This window comes from Anastrepha ludens, chromosome 4 (assembly GCF_028408465.1).
Source record: "Anastrepha ludens isolate Willacy chromosome 4, idAnaLude1.1, whole genome shotgun sequence".
Lineage (NCBI taxonomy): Eukaryota > Metazoa > Arthropoda > Insecta > Diptera > Tephritidae > Anastrepha > Anastrepha ludens.
Genome location: NC_071500.1, coordinates 50,617,993 through 50,642,336, shown reverse-complemented (window position 1 = coordinate 50,642,336; position 24,344 = coordinate 50,617,993). Strand labels below are relative to the sequence as shown.

The following is a 24,344-nucleotide window of genomic DNA, read 5'->3' as shown; positions in this document are numbered from 1 at the left end:
TGTACTTATAGTATTCCAAAATATTTAGGTAGGTTTAAATAATTTATACCTTCATTTAACACATTTATTTGGAAGAATTTCTTCAGTTTTGTACTTTTATTTTTCGCATTAAATTTTGTATTGCTCATAATTCCATTTTTTACTGGTAACAAAAAGCAATGTAAATACTCTCAAATAATTGGAAAATACACGAACACATATTAAATATTATTTCGCAAACTTATTTAATTAGTAAAAATTAATTATGCTGCAGACTGTCAGATGCGGTACCCAGTGCTTTCACAGTTATAATAATGCTAATGCGCTTGGTGTTGGCTAAGATTAGTTGGTTTTTATAATCATTGGCAGATAATTTACGAAAACACTTGCAAATTATATTTTGCCAGCAGAAACTGGAAAAACGTTTACAAAGTTTGCAAAATGTTTAAATGCATGACATGTGGACGAGAAGAGAGAAGTGCTTGAAGTATAGTGAACACAAAATTTTACAATAAAAAGCAAAATTTATTTACACGCGAAATATCAACGCGTTAAAATTGTTTTTTTTTTTTTTTTTTGAGAATTTTGTAAAAGCTTACTTTATTCAAAAACTTTGGCCGATGATACGTTATTTTTTTGTCAACTAAGGATCGCCTCATTTATTCAATATTATAGATAGATAGGTGCCTGTATATGCTTATAGTTAAAAACGTTAGTACCAGAAACAAATTTGCTTCTGGGTATACAAGAAATAGAGCTAGAGAACCTAACGGGAAAATTACGATCTATTTTATCACTCAACATTCATTCATAATACTAAGAATTAATCATCCAAGTTTCTTTCCGAATAACTTTATTTACTAAAAAAAAACCGATATTGCGTGATGGAAATCTTTATTTTAACCTTTACGCGCTTCATTGCTTGTCTGTTTGTAAAACGCCGTCTAATAGGCGCGTTACAATCGGTTCGATGCGGCAACGAATTCGACTGACAGCTATAATGCACAAAAACTGGCAACTTCTACTTTTGCCGTGCGGCGAAAATGACAACTGATTTTAAAGAAGAACCATTTTGTGTCGCGCAAATTTTTATTGATGTTTTTTTTTACTACATATATTAAATTAAATACAGAAAATAAATGGAATTGAAATTAATTGAGTCAATTCATAAGAATCCTTATCTTTCAATAAAAGCGTGAAGGAGTAGAAAAAAAATTAGGTTGTTCTGAAAAATTAATGTGCGTGCCGATCTCGAGATTGTGGTCGCACCGACTATCTACGATTACCATTGATCATTTGTTTATATGTGGCAATACTTTCATTGTGGCGCCACAGTACATTTTACACGTTACATCTATAAAAGCTCGAGTCATTTAGGAATGCGTTTAGTTTGCCTACTACGCTTTTTCTAAGTTTCTATGTATATATAATATAGGGTTTTCCAATAACAGGTGTTATTGGTGAATGGATTGCGCTATCGACAGATGATTAACGATTTTTTTTTTGCCGGAATTGAATGGTATTGATCGGGACAACGTTTATTTTCAACAAGACGGCGCTACGTGCCACAACAGACAACGAAAACATTGATCTTTTACGGGAAAAGTTTCCGGACCGATGAGGTGATCACAACTAGCCACCGAGATCTTGTGATTTAACACCTTGTGACTTTTTTCTTTGGGGCCACGTGAAAGAGAAGGTCTACGCCAACAGCCCAGGGTCGATTCAAGACCTCAAATATGGAATTCATGAGGCTATCGAGAACATAGGGAAGACTCTTTGCAATTCGGTTATGGAAAATTTCATGAAAAGAATATTGTTCTGTGAACGTGGTCGTGGTGGTCATTTGCCTGATATTATTTCCCACTATTAACGGCATACCTTCCTCTTTATAGTGAAATAAACATCCGATAATACATAATTAAAAATAGCATTTTTCTTTGGATATCAAAATAATACCTCTTATTGGAAAACCCTTTGTCAGTAGTTATTAATGCCTAAGTTCGTGATTTTTAATCATTCGACTGAGTCGAATATTCCAAGGTTGGTGGAACAATTCCCAGAAAAAGTTTCTGTTGGGGATAGAAACAGGATTGGCCGACCCAAAACTGGAGGTTCCGTTGAGAATATTGCGGATGTAGCACAAAGTATTACTGAACAACCTACACCCAACAACATCGATAGTTCGACGTTCTCATCAATTAGACATTCGCGAATCGATTGTTTGGAGGATTTTACCCGCAGACCTGCACATGGTGGATATGATGTCATTTTTCATATACAGTCTGTGCCAAAAAAATGGAACCGCGATTTTTCATGAAGTATAAAAGATGTATATTTAAAATTTAGGTATACAAAACTACGAGTCGCAATTACTAAATAAGCTGTGTAGTCTCCATAGTTGTCGAGTATAGCCTGACATCTTCCCGGCATGCTTTGAAGCTTTTCTGAGTAGCTCGCCGACAAACAGGACTAGATTTTGCGAGCTTAACGCACGAGTTGATTTAAATTATGGACTGGGCTTCCGGCAAGTTGCGTTTTCATAATTCCCCACACATTTTCAATGGGGTTGGCGTCTGGGGACTGGAAGGCCAGTCCAATACTGTGACGCCATTTGCTTGTTTTGTTGTTTCTCAATGTGTTGTTCTGAGAGCAATGGTTTTGATGATGTGGGACGGTAAGATATGTGCACCTCCTTCAGTCGTCGTTCGATGGTGTTGATACTCATATATATTTCTGTTTTAGAAATAACTGATCGGACCTGGCGTAGTCACAAAGACGGGTCGCACTTAAAAAGTTGGACCATCACTTTATCCTGCTTTTTTGTCGTCACTCGCTTCAAGTCATCAACATTTTTTTAAACCTTATACCGCTGATTCCACATTACAACAAATTTTATCGATTTTTTAATCACTTTTGATATTGATAATTTCGGCCCTATCGAATGCGTGCATAAAAATACGGGCTCGAAACGCTTCGTGTACTTCTCACTCATTTTAGTTTGGTTGCGTTGACGGGAAAGTTTCGAACGACACTAACCTGAGTTAGTACTGGCGTCGAAGCTCTTGAATGGGACTATCATGCAACTAAAAAAAGAACGAAATATATCTTGAAGTTACAAGAAAAAAACCAGTTCTTTTCTTCTGACACAGACTGTATAATTTTTAAGAGCCGTATTTTGAATAAAAATAAGGACACCTGAAATTATCTAAATTTTTACATGTTTTAGTTTAAAACAACATCTAAGCCCGTCCGTTCGAAAGTCTTTTTATATAGTGGCTAAAAGCAACAAATGGCGAAATTCATATTGTGGAAATTTAGGTAACATTATTACATATATTATACATAAGTACATTTTTTTACTTGAGAAACTCTACGATTTATATTTGCATATTTGTGTTTAGTTAAAAGCTATGTAAAATTGCAGTTAGAAGAGCGGCGTGCGCATAAGCAGAAAACATTTTGCAAACTTTATATAACAAAAATACAAAGAATGGCGCACAGTCATAGTCGAAATATAATATAATTTAATAATATTCAATTATAACTTTTATAGCATTTTATCAAATAAATATAATTAGGTCGGTCGTGTTGAACAGAATCAGAAAAATTTAAGAAAACCAAATAATTTATAATCCCATTATTTATTCCTCTAATGTTATGCATTGGGAGTTTATACTTTTTTTCTGGATAATTTTTAGATGAATTTTAATTGGATATGCCAGGTTTGTTATATCATACACTATCCTACCAAATACAGCCTACTTGAGTTGATATAAAGAATTTGAGTTGAATTCTATGCTACCCGATTAACTCTAGAAAATAGATTAACAATTAAGCTAAATTTCAAACTTTTTCGCTATAAAATGAAACGCAATGGAGCGTTGCATAAGTTTTTTTAAATATCGAATAAAATATACTTTATATTTCCGAATGTAATGAATATATTTAACAACAAAAATAATAATTTAGTTTTGCTTTTCGTTCACAAATTTTACAAAGAGCATATTTTTTGGCATGACAACAATACAAAATATAAGAAGTTTTGAACGTTCTTCCGCAAGCCAGATGTAAAACAAATATAACCTACCAACCTAGGCTCAATAGTTTTCGAAGTACATATAGTTTCCATACAAAAAAAAAAAAAAAAACCGGCTATGTTTTACACACCTTGCCACATAACCAAATTAACACAAATTCGCTAAATAATAATGTTCGTATGTAACTGGGATGACTTTTTCGTTATCCCTATATAAGCAAATGTATGCGCATTTGAGACAGTTCTTTCAGTAAATTTTATTGCAATTTTCAGAAAAACTTTTATATGACAGTCACGATTTGGGAAAAGGGTTAATTTTTTATGCGAGAAAGGAACAAAGAAAATACTATCCATCAAAAATTCAGTTTTGCGTTGGTTTCGTTTATCCATTTTGCTTTTTGGCAGGATAGGTGATTAGCCTGCCGTTACCAGTCCTAAATAGTGGGATTGCCCACCTGTCGTTGAATAAGAACAACGCCTTCTAATTGTTTAGAGCGCCATCTGTGTTTCAAATTTTTCTGTCAGAAGGATCACAGGATGGTTGAGGACTTCGCTACATTTTGGTGTGTCTGCGCTATAACAGCGATTGCCCGCTTCCTCTTGCTGGCGCCACTGATGCAATGTGCAACTATGTGGTTTTCTTTGTTTTTGCTTGTTTTAGCAGCCACAATGCAAATAATGCACAAACTAATATGGGCGAGAGTAAGGATGGAAAGGAAACGTTTTTGGGGTTGAGGAATGAGATTTTTTTGTTTAGAAATAGAGAAAGTAGGTAAATTTGGAAGAGTGCGAGGACCGTGTTTTACGTGGGTTTCGAATCCACAACCTCTGGGATGGCAGGCTAGTGCACTTACGCTAGACTACCGAGGCCACTACCGAGGCCGCTACCGAGATACAGTATACAAACGAGCAATGTTTCTATATCATAATTTTGCCAAATAATAATTTTTTGGCTAATGCTAATAATTTGGAAGTTTTGTTAGATTAGAGGCAATAACTGAAGCACTTTGTGGAATTGATGAGTAAATAACGCAAAAAATACGAAAGCGGAGTAATTGTAAATTTATTTTTTAAAAAAGGAGACACTACGAGGGTTGCTTTTTACATTTTGCGTCTTTGCAACACTACGTGTGATTACTTATAATTCCATATCGAAATCAATTTATAGAAAAGTTTGGTATTTTTTGAGCATAAACTTATAGTACATATGTAAGTTTCACGTGGCCGTCGGTCTTCACAGGATAAATTTCACGAACGCCGTCTAAAAACGGTTATTGTGCCAGAAACAATCGATGCTGGGAGTCAATTGATAACGCAATATCGTCATGTGACATTTTACGAGATAGAGACAGAGATTCTTGGGAATTAATTAGACCAGCGCACATTCAATATTGCCTGTACATTTGGTCATCAAGAAGATTTATTTAAAAATGGACTTGCGTCGCTAGGTGTAGACATTTTGAAGAAATTGAGTTACTATAATGCAAAGCACGCCTATGACATCGTTACAGGTGACGAATCTTAGATCTATTCATATGAAGTGGAAACAATACAGCAATCGTATGGATGTTCTAAGACGAGCTTAATGCACCCAAAATTTGGTCGCGGAAGAAGCAATTCACAGCAAATGCTCACCAATTTTATCAGAAAATCTAGTCATGTCACAACCGTACCGCTAGAAAAACTTAAACTAGTCTATTCTGAATGGTGCCCAACCATTTGTTTATAAGGAAAAACAATCACCTAAGACGAATCTTCCTTTACAATGACGATGCGAGCTCTCACGCATCGGCTCACACAAGAGAGTTTTTCAGCACTCAAAAGATCATTAGTATTACAGTCTTGACGAGGGACTTGATGATTTCTATTTTCCCCGAACATTAAAAATAAAACGCAAGGTTAACTTTTTTCAACGAAAACGCTGTTGAAGCCGTTAAACACCTCGTTTTCGAGGTAACCATAGCTATCCACTGAGTGGCAAATGTGCTTAGGAATTTGGTTCAAGCGAATGCAGAAGTAGATTGAGATTGATTGGAAAATATTTTGGAAAACAATAAAACAATTTTCATTATTATTTTACTGTGCTTTCATTATTGGTCGCAAAATATAAAGGTAACGCTGGTATAAGCTACTGATAAAACTTTATCGATACTACGGCAGGGCGACTCTCTGTTACTACAATAACCATCTTTATTCACTACAATTAGACACAAAATTACAAAAACGCAAGTGCGAGTAAAGATTTCCCTACGAGCTCACTTGTCACATTGGCGACATAATTTTCCTTATGCAGTACACAAATAGTGTATACTAATTGACTATGATACACATAAAAAACTAATTAAGGTTCCATAATTTCACATTTGACTAGGACTGTGCGCCAGAAGCATTTCTTCTTCGTAGCGTAAGATTATTATTAATTTAAGAATAATTTTCGAATCTGTAATTTTTTGTTTGTTCTGTAAATTACCCGTCTTGGTTAACAAATGGTTGCAATGTTTGCGGATTGATTAGCACGCTGCCCTTTGGCACACTCCTAATGTCCGTTACAGCCCACACCAGTCCACGACTGGACATCGTCGTGCTGTCCTCCATTGGTGTTGGCGTCGTATCGGCGCAATGCGCTGGAATGACGTTGGCACCGCACAATATCGTAGGCTGCAGATGAAGATGAGTTGGCGATTGCAGGTGACAAACTGCCATTCTTTCCGCCGTCAATATTAACGGCTCCGACGTTTGATCCTCACTACAATAGCCATTCGGTGAAGGTGTTACCGAATCGGAATGCACCGATTGGGTTTGAGTTTTATAACTACGGTTGAAGTTGTGGCAGTTGGTATAGTTGTAATAAATGATATCGTACATGATAATAATAATAATAATAACAAAAGTAAAAAAAATCAGTATACATTTTCATTTTCAATTTATAATTAGCCAACTACTAAGCTTTAATAAATATATTTTTCTAACTGTAAACCTATAAAAACTCATTTGCCTTGGATGCAAGAGATAGCTGTAACATATCGTTCCATTATGATTCTGTTTTTTTGTAAATGTTGGGCTTACCCGCTGCTGGATGGTGACAAACGCCAGGGTGTATTTGTGCTGCCAGTTGAATCTTGCTTCGGATACGATCGCGATCCTCCACCACCTCCACTGCCGCCAGATCCGCAATTTTTGTTCGAGTTTACCGAGTCACCGCGCATCATAGGCGGACCACTATTTTGTGATGGCCCACTGCTATAATTATTAAAGCTAGGAGCTTTTGGTACTGCACCACCACCAGACCGGCCATCGCGAGGGTCATTTGACTGCAAGAAAATGTCAAAGGATCAATACCATATTTCGTCAAGAAGGCATGTATTTTTCGAGTTACATTCTGCAATTTTATAATTTTGCTATTGGGACGTGGACGATTTTGTTGATGCTGCTGTTGCTGCTCTACTGATTGAGTCCAACTGACATTTCCATAACCATCGTCTATGCCTTCACCGCTGTCGTTTTGGCTACGATTGAAAATGCGACTGCGTGCGCGTTCGTAATCCTCTTCGCGCTCTTCAAAACTCTTTGCCTTACGGTCCAGCATGCTGCCACGATCCGGACACAAGTAACTACTTTGATGTGCCTCGTCGAAGCTGTGCGTATCGCGTTTTAGTATCGATTTGCGTGTATCGTCGCGATGATCCCGCACCAACGATTTGAAACGAATCTATAAATGGAAATGAATATCAAGTATTTGTTAGGGGAACTAAGCGAGAGAGACATGTAAACTATTTACCTCGGGTATGCGTGTGTTTTTGGTAGCTGCCACAATTACGCATTGCTGTGTTTCGGTATCGACATTATGCTCCATGCCAAAGAAGGCCGCCGTGCGATGTATCAACATGCGGTTGTACGATGAAGCCGGTGGGAAGCGCAATTCACCGCGGCTAAGAATGAACAATGATATTGCCATTGAAAATAGTATAGTACAAAAGTATGTGCGCAACTTGATGTTGTAAATGAACTCACCTTTTTTCTTGCACGAATTCCGTGAGATCTTTTTCCACCTTCAACAGAAAATGTCTGTCTTTTGGATGCTTATTAAGGGTCTCCTTGAAGAAGCTGAACAGATCGGTGCCGCCATGGTCAGTGAATTGTTCGCTCGAGTTCTCTGAGTTGTTGAAGACTAAAAATTATGAATATATTAAATTGATTTGATACATTCCCGGTACGCACCTCTTGATATGAATCCCGACGTATTGTTGCTATTCGAATTGCCACCATCTGCACTGCCCGAAGAGGAGCCGCCAATATTCTTCAAACGCGGCTTATTGCCTTTCGAGTTGGAGTTGGTGCGATGCTTCTTATTGCCACCTCCGCCACCACCTTGACGATCGTAATGTTGTTGCTGTTGTTGTGGCTCCTCATCATGCATGTTGGACATGTTGCTGTTCTGGCTGTCGTTGCGTGGGCAGCGATTCTCCTTCTCGTATACGATCTGATGGTGTGATTGCTGCTGGCTATCATTTGAATTCAACTGATAGTTCATGCCGGAATTGTGCAGCGATGTGCCCGCACCGCCGCCAATACCACCACGCACCGCCGCCTCGCCTACACTAAGGGCTTGGTGCAATGCATTGCTTGCATTGTATTGCTGATGTTTACTGACATTACTTTTTGTCGAGTCATAAGAGACACTACCGTTTCCGCCATTTGCACTGTTTGGCATTTTTCTGCCATTGCTATTATTGTATTCCATTTTGTTGTTGCCATCGGTAACACCGTTACTATTATTGCGTTGACCACTGCTACCGCTGCTGCTGCCATTGTTGCCACCACCACTGCTTCCCTTTGTCGATTTCGGCGGTGTAAGTTTGGGGAATTCGGCTTCATTGCATAGTGCAACATTTGGTTGTTGCTGTTGGTTGTGTTGACTAGTTACAATCACGGCAGGCGCATCTATTATCGGTGAATTGCCTCGGGCTACGTTTGATTGTGCATTCAATTTGTTGTTGTTATTATTGTTATTGCTATTGCTATTGTGTATATTCTCATTGCCATCCATGTGTTGCTGTTGAGACTGATGGTGATGCTGTTGATGATAATTGTTGGTCGCTTGACCGTTCGGAGACACCTGGCCGTGTTCGGCACGTGGTGTAGGAGTACGCGGAGGCGATGTGGCCTCACGCATGGCGTGACTACGAGTCAAATGCTTTCCCTTCATGTTGCCCTGCATGTGTGAGAGAGAGAAAGAGGGAATAAGGAATGAATAAGGCATTACTTTTGTATCAATCGATATGATTTTTATATTCGCGCCCTCATGCACAGGGGTATTGTAATCTTCTTCACATGATATGTAACAGCATAAAATAATCGAGATAGAATCGATAGAGTTGATTTAAATATATATCTGTTCGTCTGTATATCCCTGTTCACGATACTCGAACAACAATTTAATACATATAATGAAACCCACTAATACACAAAAATACATAGGAAATTTTGTAAAAAGGCAGGCTGGTATTGAAAATGGAATAATTAGATCAATAACCACGCCCACTTCTCATATAACAGTAAATTTCAGAAAAAAAAAAAAAAAAAAAAAACAACTATATTACAATTTGGCACGAAAAAACGCAGAAGAAAGGAAATACGACGCAAGTAAAATTCTGAAAAATGGGCGGTTCACATCCACTTTTCGACAAATGCGTGTATCTCGAGAAGGAGATCAGATAAAAATTAAGCCGACGTTTTACATGCTAATACTAATTTTCTAATGCTACAATCCATAACTCTCAGTGTCTGTGTACTTCTCTTTATTGAGTTGGCAGTCATAGATGGCTTCGGTTGAATTTTTTAAGTTTGCAGACGTAGTACAAATGTAAAACACATTTTGTTATTTGCAATAATGGGCAATTCAGCTGTATCAGTAAAAAAACAGTATTTTGATCGGTGCGTAGTTTTCGTTTGGCGTTCGTTAAAAAATGGAAAATCAAAAGGAACATTTTCATCATATTTTGCTTTTTTATTTCTGCAAAGGGAAAACCGCACCGCAAGCTCATAAAAATGTATATGCTGTATATGTGCCAAATTTCGTTCTGGTGATTTTTCACTCAAAGATGAAACACGCTCTGGTCGTCCAGTTGAAGTTGATGACGCCCTAATCAAAGCAATAATCGATTCGGATGGTCACAGTACAGCACGTGAGATTTCAGAGAAGCTTCATGTATCACATACTGAATTGAAAGTCACTTGAAACAACTTGGCTATGTTCAAAAGCTCGATATATGCGTTCCCCACGAACTGAAAGAAACGCATTTAACGCAACGCATTAACAGCTGGGGTTTGCTAAAGAAACCTGATAAAAATGAATGAGTGAAAATCAGTTTTTAAAACGACTGATAACTGGCGATGAAAAATAGGTTCTTTACAATAATATCAAGCGGAAAAGATCGTGGAGAAGGCCAGGTGATCCAACTCAAACAACATCAAAAGCTGCTATTCACCAAAAGAAGGTTTTGTTATCAGTTTGGTGGGATTACAAAGGAATTGTCTACTTTGAACTCTTACCACCCAACCGAACGATCAATTCTGATGCCTACATTGAAAAACTAACGAAATTAAACAATGCAGTTGAAGAAAAGCGGCCAGAATTGACAAATCGAAAAAGTATTGTATTCCATCATGATAATACAAGGATACACATATCCTTGGTCACTCGGCAAAAATTAATGGAGCTTGATTGGGATGAGTTGCTACATCCACCATATAGTCTTGACCTTGCACCATCTGATTACTTTTTGTTTCGATCTTTACAAAACTCGTTGAATGGTAAAAATTTCAATAATGATGATGATGTCAAATCGTACCTGATTCAGTTGTTTGCTAATAAAGACCAGACGTTTTATGAACATAGGGTTATGATGCTGCCTGAAAGATGGCAAAAGGTCATTAAACAAAATGGGCAATACATTACAGAATAAAGTTATTTTGTTCCATGAAAACATTGTCTTTGATTTTCTAAAAAAATCCGCAATTGTTAGTTGCCACCCCAATATTTCAAAATGAACTGACAGTGAAAATTAAATTTTACTAGAATATAGACATAAATAAATAATTGGCGGATGCACTCCTGTTAGGTGTTTGGCCGAGCTCTTCCTCCTATTTGTGGTGTGCGTCTTGATGTCGCACCACAAATGGGGGGACCTACAGTTTTAAGCCGACTCCGAAGGAGCTTTTTCATGGCAAAAACACACGGTGGGTTGCCATTGGCTGCATTCCCGTATGCACTTGTCAATACAGAGAAGCCACATTGAGAGGGTGAGCACTTGTCCTCAATTTCTGAGTTAACATAATCTAATAAGCGAATAAAACGAGGCGTTTGCGCAGAGCAATCCTCAGGTTGTTGATGTTCTCGGGTCCATGGGCACACTATCGAAAATAGTAGGAAAATTCGCAAGGCGAACATGTCTCGTCTATTTCTCGAGCTTTTTTGCATATTTTCGTATTTCAGCAACCCAGAATTCACTTTGGAAGTAAGTTTTTAATATTTAGAAACTTTATTCAGGCGGAAAGCGAACCATTTCATACTGTTGATTTTGTGAACTCAAAAAAGCGTTCAGTGTGAAAATTTGATGTACCTAATTAAAAAAAAACTATTTCAATGAATTTATAACAAATGATTGCACAATTTTCTGCGATTCGCTATCCTCCTATATATAAGTATGGAAATAAGATTCATTAATTATTAGATAAAAAATTGAGAGAGAGTTTAATGGAATAAGTATTGATTTTTCCCGTGGGGTCTTGAGCTATTTCAACTTTATTAGTTTAAAATATTTGACGCAAAATTTCCATTTCCATGGAACAAAACTAAAATCGTATTTTACGCAATATTGTGTTAGATTGAAAAAGTTTCTCAAATTTCAATTTATCACTTGAACTTCGATGACACTATTCACTGAGAATCTTAACATATTCGGTGCATATGGTTACACAGCCAAGAAAATCGGCCCAGCCTAATGTAGCTACATGCAAATACTGAGTGAAACCGCCATTAAATCAATGAAATAATCGGATTGTAATAAAAGCTTCTGTCAATTAAATGGATTAAAAGACAAAATTTTCATATAATTTTCCCTCTCATACACAGAAATAATTTAACCTGAAAAATGCAGAAAACCATTAGTGATTTGAACGCCTTTGTCGTACTGGAAATCAAAAACGAGTTTCATATTCTCCCATTGGCCTAATTAGCCAAAACAAAAATAATAAAAGTGTTCATACAGCGAATTTAATTATGCGCGTGTGGGTAGCTTATGGATACGTACATACATATATATATACATATAAATATACTAAACACTTATCTGCAGTAGAGTCTGGATAAATTGAACAGCGTTTAATTCGCACTCCGACTATCATATTTTATATTTTGTATGCTGCAATGTTTTTATTCACTTCTAAAGTACGGACACCGTAACACTTTTTTTGTAAATAATTTCGGTCTTGCCGAATAGATTATAGAGAAAAGACTGTCAAAAGCTGTCAGAGCTATATAATTCAATTGTTTTGCATTGCTTTCGAATAATTGTCAAAACCAACTGTTCTGAAACAAATAAATCCATTTTGAGAGAGAGTTAGGAAAATTAAGTGCATTGGGCAGAAATTGGCCGTTGAGGACATTTTAAATCTTGATTGTCTAAGAGAATAAAAATTCTCATGCCCTGTTTCATAGTCCATGCGTAAGCTATGTTTAGATAATATAGCGCAATAGTTTTTCACAGTTCATACTTAAGTTTAAGAACTGATAATCTGAATTTTAAACATTAAAAGATGGAGATTATAACAGCTGCTTTTGGCGGAGGAGAAAAAATCAAATAAGAAATTGCTGAGCCTGCTGAAAATATGGGATTGGATTGGCGTTCCGATTTTGAGTGAACTGTGGAATGTTCCTACAATGAGTCCAGATCGCTGCTAAAATTGTTCACGGTATATGACGAAAAATATTTCCGCGACTGATTCAGGATTAGCATTGTAGCCGCCTGGAATTCGCTGTGTTCGAGCCAAAATTGAACAGAAAACCAAGTGGTAAATCTAATTCACTTAGCGCGGCTTAATAATGTCTACATTTCTTGTAGGAATCTCTATTGCCGGAACAATTTTTTTTTGTTTCTGCTGCGTTTTTACGCTCCAGGAAGTAAGTTGAGGACAGTAGGGAACTTATTTGGAATAATTTATATCATTTGGAGTACAACAGGAGCTTCAAATTAAACAACAAAAAAAAAACATGACTTTTATTTCCACGGATACTTTTCATTTTTAATGGATAGCTGCTTCGACTCGCTTGCGGTGAAATTTGGTATCCTTTGGCTGCTTTGCTCCATTGAACTTTTCAATATTTAAATTACGTTCACAAATTTATTTATTTCAATCACAAAAATTCTAGATATGTACAAGGTGAAGTACAAAATGAACAAGACTGAGCTAAAACAGAAACGATGGGAGCTTTGTTCTGATAACTTCGAGATTAATTATTCAAAAGTCCCCTCTGGCCTCGATACACTGTTTTACGCGATCCGAAAGCTTTTCGAACGAGTGTCTCAGGTCAGTGACCGAAATGTCCTTCAGGATGTCGGTACAACCCTTTTGGATAGCCTTTACGTACACAAAATAATTGCCAAACGCAATTTTCCGAATAGGTAGAAGTCACAGGGAGCCCTATGAGGTGAATACGGTTGATTGATCGTTAAAATGCGATTTCTAGTCAAAAATCAGTCACAAGAGTGGATCGATGAGATGGTGCAAACGCTTTAAAACGCCAAGGTAGAAAATTGCATTAACGTTATCGCCCGTTGGCATGAACTCCTTGTGAACATTTCTTTTGAGATGGTAAAAACAAATAGCATCGACTTGATTTTTGACTTCTTCAAACGCGATTTTTTGGGTGGTGACTCGTCTGGGGCCTTCCATTCAGCACTTTTATGCTGAAATGTTGGAAACATCACATTTCATCACCAATTACAATGTTGTAAAGAAGCTCCCGCCTTTTCTCGCCTGATGCGGTCTTTCGAATGTTAAATTTTGAGCAATTTTTGGTCCTTAGTTAACTTGAGTGGAATGAAACGTGCACAGACCTTTCGTAAGCCCAAATGATCAGTTAAAATGTGATATTCAACTCCGATTCCATGAATTTCAACGATGATTTCGGTTCATTTTTGATAAATTCGGTGAGTACTGATTTTGGGCGGCCCGTATGTTCATTCTCATTTATGTCCTCACAACCATCTCTGAAACGTGTAAACCACTCAGGAACTCTGGCACGAGATAGGCAATCAGGCATCAACTTTTTTCATCAATTCAAATGTTTCGGTAAACGATTTAGCGATTTTAAAACAAAATTTGATATTTTCTCTTTGTTCGAAACTCATTTTCGTACCGATGACACAAATATGCTGACACTTTAGGTGCAATAACTTCGCTTCCACTGAACCGAATGTCACCAAGCTCTCACCGGAATGTCACCAAGCTTCACCTGTCAAGCAATGGTGCAGATTTAAGATTTTATCTAATTATAACTTAAGCACCGAGTGTGAAACTGGGCACTATTCTCATCAAATGAAGTAATATATGTGATTTAGAAAATCAAAAATTGTTCAGTCAGACTGGAAATTTTAGTACTTCGATATTCGCACTCGGGAATTTTTTATATATATTTCCATTGTCCTCTACTTTTTTCGTGTTCGATTCTAAAATAAATGAAATCCGGCGAGAAAACTAAATATTCAATTCTAAGAATGCCACACTCAACGAAGGCAAATGAATCAAGTTGTTTGCTTTGAGAAGCTTTGTAAGCGCAGTTGGTTGTTCTGAAAATCAGCTAACTACTTAAAACGTTAATGTTAAGAAATACGTGTGCCAGACAACGACAGATAAATACTCGCAGTGTTTTTTGTTTTTTCTGAGTAAGCGAAAAACATGCTTACACTATTACATATTTCGTAGAAACGATAATACCACCAGTAACCGCAAATCCCGCTACTTCGCACTCTTAACGCCTTTGAATTGTTCGCATTAAAGCGGTTACACTGTACTGTATTTGTTTATACTACAAGGCACCACATTAACCCATATCCGGTCGCAGCTACGATAACAAGTCGTGTAACCTTTCGCTTTCCTGCGCGTGGGCAGTTCGGTGTACATTGTTTCAGCGCAAATTACATGCGACATTCCTGGAAATCTGTGGTTTTGTATTGGGACAAATTTGGTTGCTGACGTCAAGTGACATTAAACTTTGTAATGGCGCGCTTTTCACTTCGGCAGAAGTAGGAGTACAACTTTACAGTTTCGACTTTGGCATTGATTTTCCTTGTTTTGCATGTGCGTGTGGATGGGAGTAGGGTACGAGTATTGTGATGGTCAGCATACCACCACACGTACATAGTTAGGGCTGACATGAGTAAACAATATTAGTGGACTAAACACAATATAATATAATCGGAAGCGTTATTTCGTGAAAATACAATTAATATATGACACGAAAGCTGCGAATAATTGTATAGTAAACTAAAATTATATGAACTGTCGACAAAATAAAATAGCTAGTAGAGTCCAGTGCAGTAAATCATAGTTTACACAAAATGTTTAAGGACTCGGAATGATTAAACTTGCAGATATTGCTATGAATTACATTTATTTAGCTTTTAAGTGCTAAAGCGAAACATATTATTTAATTCAATCTCCATGTATGTATATGCAATACCGTTATGTATGTGTAAAGTAATTTAAATATGCAGGGTGAACGATATGAAGTGTAGCCTATTCAAAACACCATATCTGTTTTGTGTGAAATTAGTTTTTATTGATTTCAAAGACAAAATTGTTCAAAAATGATTACAATTTTAACATACATTCACTTTAGCTCGATATGACCACCTTTTGCCTTGACTATAGCCTTCAAACGGTCAAAAAATGAGTTGCATGCTGCACGAATGTGATCTTGAGGTATCTTGACCCATTCCCGTATAATCGCTTTTTTCAGCGCATCCATACTGGCATGTTTTTTAGTCCTCCCTTGCCCTCCAAAATGGACCAGATGGAATAGTCCATCGGATTTGCGTCTGGCGAATTCGAAAGCCATTGTGTGGAACATGATTTTTTTACCATTCTTGGTTCACACGAGCTTTATGAGATGGTGCCGAGTTCTGTTGGAACGTCCCTCTGGAAATGGTAATTTTAGTCACTTAAACATTTCTTCGAGTACCCTGAGAGATCATAAATATAACAAATAAATTGTAGGCTAACAATCATCTAAATGATTCAAATTACAACCGGCTGGTTTTTAGTGAACTGAATGTCGTTCACGAGTTTTGGTGGAGGGACGGGCACGCACTTAAAGAATAAACTTTCCGATAAGTTATAAAGCCAAAAACTGTAAACAAAGTATTTATTTTTCCCCAAAAGACTATTTGTATTTGGACAAACTTTCGGCTGAAGGTATGAATAAGTCTTTAACTCTTACTTGTGTACCTTGCGTGCAAATGCGCAATTTTGATTTTAAGTATATGGCTAACAATAATTCAGTTGGCTTTGAACTTGAACCATTACCCAATAACACGAATTCAAATGGTATACGTCTATTGCACCTGTAGTACAATTTGCATATACAGGGTGTTAAAAAGAGAATGTAAAGCATTTAAGTGACCGTCGTAGCCGAAGTACACAGGTTCGAAGGCCTGGGTGCCAATTGATAGATATTTTTTTAATGACGGTCGTTACTTGGCAGACAATGTCAAGCCTCGGAGTGTATTTCTGTCACGAAAAAACTCCTCACGAAACCCATTTGCCATTCGGTGGCAGCATAAAACTGTAGGTCCCTCAATATGTGGTACAAAATGGAGCCCGGCCCAACGAACCCAATTATGTATATTTGTATATCAAAGAAGGAGGTATATAGGCACTTAGGAGTTGGTGAATTCTTCCAAGCATACGATGCCTATCGGTTAGTTCTGCTTCAGAATAAACAACCGTAGCAAACGAAAATATGTGAACTTGTCGAATTCGAAATTATGATTCGGATGGTGAATAAAATACTTGATTGAACATTTAAAACTCTTATTGATGGTTTGTAAATAAATTCCTCCCTGGTTCGTGAGAATTTCTATATAATTTGACAAGGGATAATTTTATTCGAATTCAACCCAAACAATTTCACAAAACATCTGTCAACTGTGACAAGAATATCCAAGTAAAAAGGGAGTAATAGCCAGCAAGAAAGGATCTAAAAACAGAACAACTTGCCATATCTCCAAAACCGTTAGTTTGCAGACATATCTTTATTGCTTCAGCCTATTGGTCCTTAAATATTTTAAATTCTTTCTCCTTAAATATTTTAAATTCTTTTTTTTAACATCCTGTATTAGTCAAGGCGTTCGGGTGGGCGTGAAAGTTGAGATTTAATTCGCTAACAATAGTTGGCACTGCAAATTCGTTGGCAAATAATGGCCTATAAACGTACCAGCTACATACAAATATAAAGGGTGGGCCGTCTAACGATTGCTACTTGAATAACGGATTGTCTTTACAGTGTCAAACAAAAAGAACATTGGAATCAAGCCAGAATATTAGATTAGAATCTGCGATTTACGAAATGGGTCAAATTACGCTTGAACAAATTTTGGAAATATTAAAAATTTACTGGTGATTTGGCGACTCTAGAAGAAAATGACGTTTTAAATTCAGTAAAAGATAAACAACTCCCGTGCAATTTGTGCATCAGTTTATGTAACATGTGCGTGAAACTGTATCTTAATTGCATACAACAACACGTCCTCATGCTCGTACAGCACGCTTGTCCGAAAACTTCGCCACTGTTGCTGGAAGCGTGCAATAAAAGCCAACAGCATCAACTCGCCAGCCTTAAAAGCTGACAAATTGGGGTCATGTTGTAGCAGCATAAACATTCTCCGTGCATGCACAGGAAATGGCGCTGGAGTTACAAGAGGTCTTAGTCGGATATAAGTCTGGGTCATTCCGGTAACATAGAACCGCCTGTCGTTGGAATAAAATATTGTGTTCATCGTGTCGGTTACTGCAATACCCGCTGGGGGATTCATTTGAATGATTTATTATTCCATAATTAACCTTAAGGCTTTTACATTCAAAAATAAATAACACATTAAATTGCGACGTGTATGAAGAAGGTGTCATAGGCGAGTCTACATAATGGAAACGGTTTGCAAAGTTCAAAAATGGCGACTTTGACGTAGAGTTCGATTACGAACGTCTCAAGTCACTTTTGATGGAAAAGAGTCGCCAAACCAGTCGTGAATTGGCGGCAAAAAAAAAAAACGATTCTCAATAACCTTCATTCAATGGGATTTACAGAAAAATTGGGAGCCTGCCATCAAGCAACACGCGGTCATAAACGACGCTTTTTGTACCAAATCGTCGCGGAAAATGAGATATGGGGCCTATACGAGTACTTCAGTATGAAGCAAAGAATGGAATGGGTGGCTCCAGGAGATACGCCAAAGCCGAGAGTCAAGCCGGATTTTCATCCAAAGAAGATAATGAAATGTGTTTGGTGGTACTAGGAGGGTGTGCTGCACTGGAAAATGCTCGAAAAGAATGCCACGATCAACAAGGAGCTCTGCATTGCCCAGCTACATTGCGGGAAAAAGGAAGCTATTCGACTGAAATTGCCTGATCGACATGGTCAAGCCATACTCCTTCAAGACAACGCCAGGCCTCATATTGTGCATGTTACTTTTCATTTCAACTTTTAAACGTTAGATGGCCCACCCTGTATAAACCTACTTCGGTTTGCAATCACTAAACATGCAATAAATCGCTCTGCTACACCTCAAGCAATGCCGTTTTTTTGTTCAGCCAACTGACGTATCGTGCATGTCACGCCATTCAATTCGATTCTTGTGCTTTTCTTGTATTATATACGCTGTTCTATTGTATAGGTATAGTGCGAGTGAGCATATGCTACGAACAATGTGTAAGTCCTTTATGCGCTTTGGTATTGCTTAAGTACAGACGTAGGCTCATAAATACTTGTAGATACTCGTAGATGCTTTTGACAAAGACCTGCCGCTTTCCTTAGTGTTGTTGACAAAAATTATTTACTCAGCAATAGCGAAGCACTAGTTTACTCGGTTGCAAATAGGAATTAAGTGGATGGCACCTGCACACGTGCATGCATTTGAAGAGAATCTTGGCGTATTTTGAAATGGCATGGCTTTAATTTTTTTATAGGTCTACTCAAAGTTGCATAATTTGTATGAAACTACGAATGTATGTCCGCGTACGGTCCCTTTGTAACGGACATATATATATCAAATTGCTCAGAGTGAGGAGAGGAGTCAATTTAGCTATATATGTCCGTCTGACCGCGCTTTTGAAAGCTCGAGCAAAAATTAGTGTATTTCAAACGTATTTAAAAAAATAACTCTTTGTCCAAGGTAGCGTGGTATAGAAAATGGGCGAAATAGGTCAATAAGCAAGCTAACATCACATCTAACGGTAATTTTCAAAAGAGCAAAAAACGTAATATCTCTGTAATAGGTTAAGCAAAATAACTAAAATTTGGTTCAAATAATGAACCTAAGAAAAGGAATATGACGCAAGTAAAATTTAAAAAAATGGCCGAAGTTACGCCTGTATCAGGATAACTACTTAATAAAACTCTTCGAAACTTACTAAGCGTATTGATCGCGATCTTCCTATAGATCGGATAAACCACTCCTACTTTTAATAAGTCAAGACTAAATTTCTATCCGACTGTCTGATGACATTTTACTAAACGTTCTCTTTTGAGTGAAGCTCCTCTTATTAGTTTGGCAAGACTAGAAAAGCGATTACTGCACTGTATGCATGCAAAAAGGCTATAGGCAAAAAATGAGGCTTAGAGCCGCGCATAGTACAGTGAGTATACACTGCAGTTGCAGCCAATCCTTTTCTACAGAACCTCTGTTTGGTGGCCAGCATTGGAAAATACGGTATACAAGAGCAAAATTAAAAGGGTACAAGTACAAAATCCGAACAGTCACAGAAGCGATGCCTTCTACCCCAACCAAGACTCTATTAAACCTTCTCCCCGTAAATACTTATAGCAAATTTCAGGGCTAATTTTAACGCAGACTCAATACAGACGTACCCTGCAAAGATTTCAGATCTGGGCACTCGGAAAATCTCAGAACTCTTCCGAGAGCACATAGGTAGCTAAAGCACAGTTCCACAAATCTGTTTTGAAAATAATGTTTCCACACGAATCTTATAAATACATGAATGGGATAACATTAAAGACCTTGACCCAGGGTAAGTGGCTATCTTACTCTCGGCTTAAGATTAAATAATAAGGTGGGATGGTCAGAAGTGCCGCAACACCTCTATACTCTCTTCTGACAGTCAAAGTAGCAATTGAGTGTTGAGCTATTCTTAATAAACTGTCTAAGCGGTGCTTCACGAACGGGGTCGGAGTTCCTCGACATAGGAAAATTCCTGAAACAACATCGCGGATGAGCTGGATAGGAGGGGATCTGATCTTACAATAAAACAATCAATTCTGCCCAATATGTAGGCTACGCTTTATTCTCAAGCAAGCTCTGGATCAAGTCGGCCTATATCACGCAAGTCAACAGTAGACGGACCACGAAGTTCACTGTCGTAGCTGCAAGAATGAGGAGGAGGTGATTTGAAAACTGTATCTGCCATTCCCCCACTCTTGCCAGAACGCGATATCACAGTTCAAACCCATTACTTCATTCGATATCTTGCCGACTTGGAATTGACAACCATCCACAGTATGCTATTTTATCGTTTATTCAAGAAATGAAGTAGTTTCACCACATTGGGATTACATGGAGAACTTGAGGCCAAATTAGTAAACAGAATGAGCCTGCAGGCCTAAGCGGGCCTTCTGTAGAATAAAATTTAATATCGCTGATCCATATACATAAAACAAAAAGTTCATTAATTTTCGATTGACACTTTTTAACATGTAAACAATTTATTTCTTTACCATGAGAGAATGGGTTCGAAACCAATTTTTTACTGATAACAGTCACTCCTCGGCTGGCAATGCCAGACCTCCGATTGTAAAAAACCAGCTGCTGTTCAGAGGCGGCATACAATTCTAGGGCCCGCAGACAAAAAGCTGACAGAGCGATTGACTCCCCTTCAGGACTCGGGAAAATTTATTGCAATATTCCTAAACGAAGCTTACGTAATCTTGATACTTTCTGATTGGGCACGGTTCGAACTATTTAGTTAGTTAGTTTATATTTGCTTATTTCCTTAAAAGAAAAAGCGCAGAGAAGGTTGCTAAAAAGTTGCGTGATTTGTATGGTGATAAAGCCTTAAAAGAAAGACAGTCTCGCAATTGGTTTATCAAATTTCGTTTTGGAGATTTTTCCCTTAAAGATGAGGTCGGCCAAGTGATGTCGGTGAAGACGTTATCAAGGCTTTAATCGCATTTGGTCGTCATGTAACTTTGCATGAGATTGGAGTTAAAGTTAAATGTACCAAAATCAACCGTTCATGAGTATATAAAAAAAGAGTTTTGGACTCGTAAAAAAGCTTGATATTTGGGTATTGATACTTGAGCTGCTTCAGAGGAACCAAACGATTGATTCGGATGTCTACTGAAACATTTGAACAAATTGAATACAGCACGAGAAGCGACCAGAATTGATCAATCCTAAAGGTGTCATATTTCATCAGGACAACGCTAGACAGCACACATCTTTGGGCATTTGCCAAAGACTGAGAGAGCTTGGCGGGGAACTTTTGATGCAGCCACCATATAGCCCTGACCTTGTACCGTCAGACTACCATTTGTTTCGGTCTTTGCAGAACACCTTAAATGGTAAAACTTTCGACAATGACGAGGCTATAAAAGCGCACTTGGTTCAGTTTTTTGCAAATAAAGGCCAGAAGTTCTATGAGCGTGGAATAATGAATTTGTCAGAAAGATGGTAAAAGGATATCGAACAAAATGGAAAATATATAATTGATTAAAATTCATTCCAAGTTTTAATAGAAATGTATTTACTTTCTTTTATATATATATATAAAATATATATATATAAAATATATATATATAATTGGCGCGTACACCCTTTCTGGGTGTTTGGCCGAGTTCCTTCTCCTATTTTTGGTGCGTGTCTTGATGTTGCTCCACAAATGGAGAAACTTACAGTTTTAAGACGACTCCGAACAACAGATGGTTTTTTATGACGAGCTTTTTTATGGGAGAAATACACTCGGAGGTTTGCCATGGCCTGCCGAGCGGTGATCGCTATTAGAAAAAAAGTTTTTATTCATTTTGCTATTTCATGGAGATTCAAACATACATATATTACATAATATACGTACTCCGAATGGTAGTCGCGTACTAAACGTTCGGCTACGGCAGTCACAACTGAGTTAGAAACTAGCTATTCATTAATTTTCTTTCTTCTGAAATAAATAAATAAGTAAAAAATATTTAGTCAGCAAAAATAACGTACTTCTTATACGAAATCAATTACAGACCAACAGCAAAAACAATTACTTATTTTCTCTGTCTCTCGCCATACAAATCTGGATAATTGTGACTAACAAACTTCAATTAAATGTATACATTTACAGTGACCTGATTTCCAGATAAACTTCCGGCGGAAAAAACGTGAAACGACGAAAACTGCGAACGAAGCGAATTCAACTCGGTTTCAGTACAGCATCGTCAACAAACGTAGATGGCGAACAAAGTGCACACTAATAATTATTGTAGGCCCTTGTTGACGGGCATATATCTATACATACATACATACATACACGTGTATGCATATACACAAACTACTATATACTTTTGGCAAGCGCCATAGCTAAGGGTGTATTCGTACTTTGCAGCTACGGACTGCTGTTGCTGTTGTTGGTGTTGCTGGTGCTGCAGAAAGTGGAAAAATCAATAAATCGACCTTGAGCGCTTTTCGAACTTGCAAAAATAGTAGTAAAGGGAAAATGGTAAGCCAGTATGTGGAAACGTGCTTAGGTACACATACATATGTACATATGTGAGTATTGTTGCAATTTTTTCGGTGTACTATAGGCGAAATGAGCGAACAACGCAAGGAAGGAAAATGTAAATGCAATAGGAGTTTGGGTGCAAAGTAGGTTCCCGTATTAAGTAAAGTTTATAATGAAGGAAATAACAATTTTTTGCAGCCAGTAGTGAGTAATAGAGTGTGAGAAGTAACTGTTTATTACATAAAAAAACGAACCCCGACTATTCTAAACTGGCTTATGGGAGCGCACGTTTAGCGCAACTGCTGTATGATTATGCAGATTATCACAGCGATTTCTATGCAAACTTTTATTCCTTTGCTGTTTTGAGTTTTTTCAACGTTTTGAACCTTGAACTTTAAGTGCTAAGTAAATGGGGAATGGTGGAACTATTTACTTATTTCCTATATTATTTAAGTGCGATTATTTCTGCGAAAATGTCCGCGAGGCATGGAATTAATTCTATGAAGTGATTAAATGCAGTGGTAATGTGGAGGTTTCGATTTAAATGTTGTTGGTGCAATTACATGCATACACACGCATATGAATAACGATTTTTCCGATACTAATGAATATTTGAAATACCAAAAAATAGTATGTAGCTCTTAAAAATTCATTGATTTAGTTATTATATTCCAGTAAATATAAACGTTTCTATAGACTTCATAGTATAAGCAGTAGGCACGAAGGTGTTGCGAATCATTAAAGTACCTGCTATTAAAAGACCGAAGTCTTATGCTGTACTACTGATGTAAATAAAAAAAATTTATAAAGATTTCGTTTAGAAATAATACAAAATTCGATTTGGAAGAAGACAAATCAATAGCTAAAGAATTCGAGAGCAATTCAAATTTATTTAAGCCAGTAAGTCCATGAGAATTAGGTAGGTAGGTTGGTAGGCTGACGCAATGACACGCTTAGACCTGTCGTAGATCCATTGTGATACAACTCGAACTTATCTTTACACTATGGGCTCCTTTTTAAATCATTCTATAGCTTTTATAAACGAGCAAAGCTACGTTAGTCTTAGATGCGCTATATCCACTACATCGAGGGTAAAACGAAGTATATGCTGTCTACAACGCGGAACACACGGCGTGTAGGAACGTACGTCATTGCGGACAACTAACTATACCTTCGAAGTTGTGCCAGAATTTATTTACCTTGGCACCGCCGTTAACAGCAACAACGATATCAGTCTGGAGATCAAACGGAGAATCACTCTTGCTAATAAGTGTTACTATGGGCTAAGTAAGAAATTGAGTAGTCGAGCCCTCTCTCGCATGACCAA

General features: G+C 37.4%; 1 protein-coding gene across 11 annotated transcripts in view; it reads right to left on the bottom strand.

Moving 5' to 3' along the window:
* The window catches only part of LOC128862259 (protein encore), a 116,857-nt gene that overhangs the window by 13,901 nt on the left and 78,612 nt on the right, over positions 1-24,344 (bottom strand). For 8 of the 11 annotated variants that reach the window (XM_054100784.1, XM_054100791.1, XM_054100783.1 and 5 more), the window contains 6 exons: positions 8,237-9,230; positions 8,030-8,186; positions 7,797-7,947; positions 7,395-7,727; positions 7,085-7,329; positions 6,489-6,830 (listed from right to left, as the gene is read on the bottom strand). In XM_054100784.1, coding sequence (XP_053956759.1) covers positions 6,489-6,830; positions 7,085-7,329; positions 7,395-7,727; positions 7,797-7,947; positions 8,030-8,186; positions 8,237-9,230 — 2,222 coding nt within the window. The remainder of the gene's footprint in view (positions 1-6,488; positions 6,831-7,084; positions 7,330-7,394; positions 7,728-7,796; positions 7,948-8,029; positions 8,187-8,236; positions 9,231-24,344) is intronic. The other 3 variants (XM_054100789.1, XM_054100792.1, XM_054100793.1) reach the window with 3 other exon arrangements.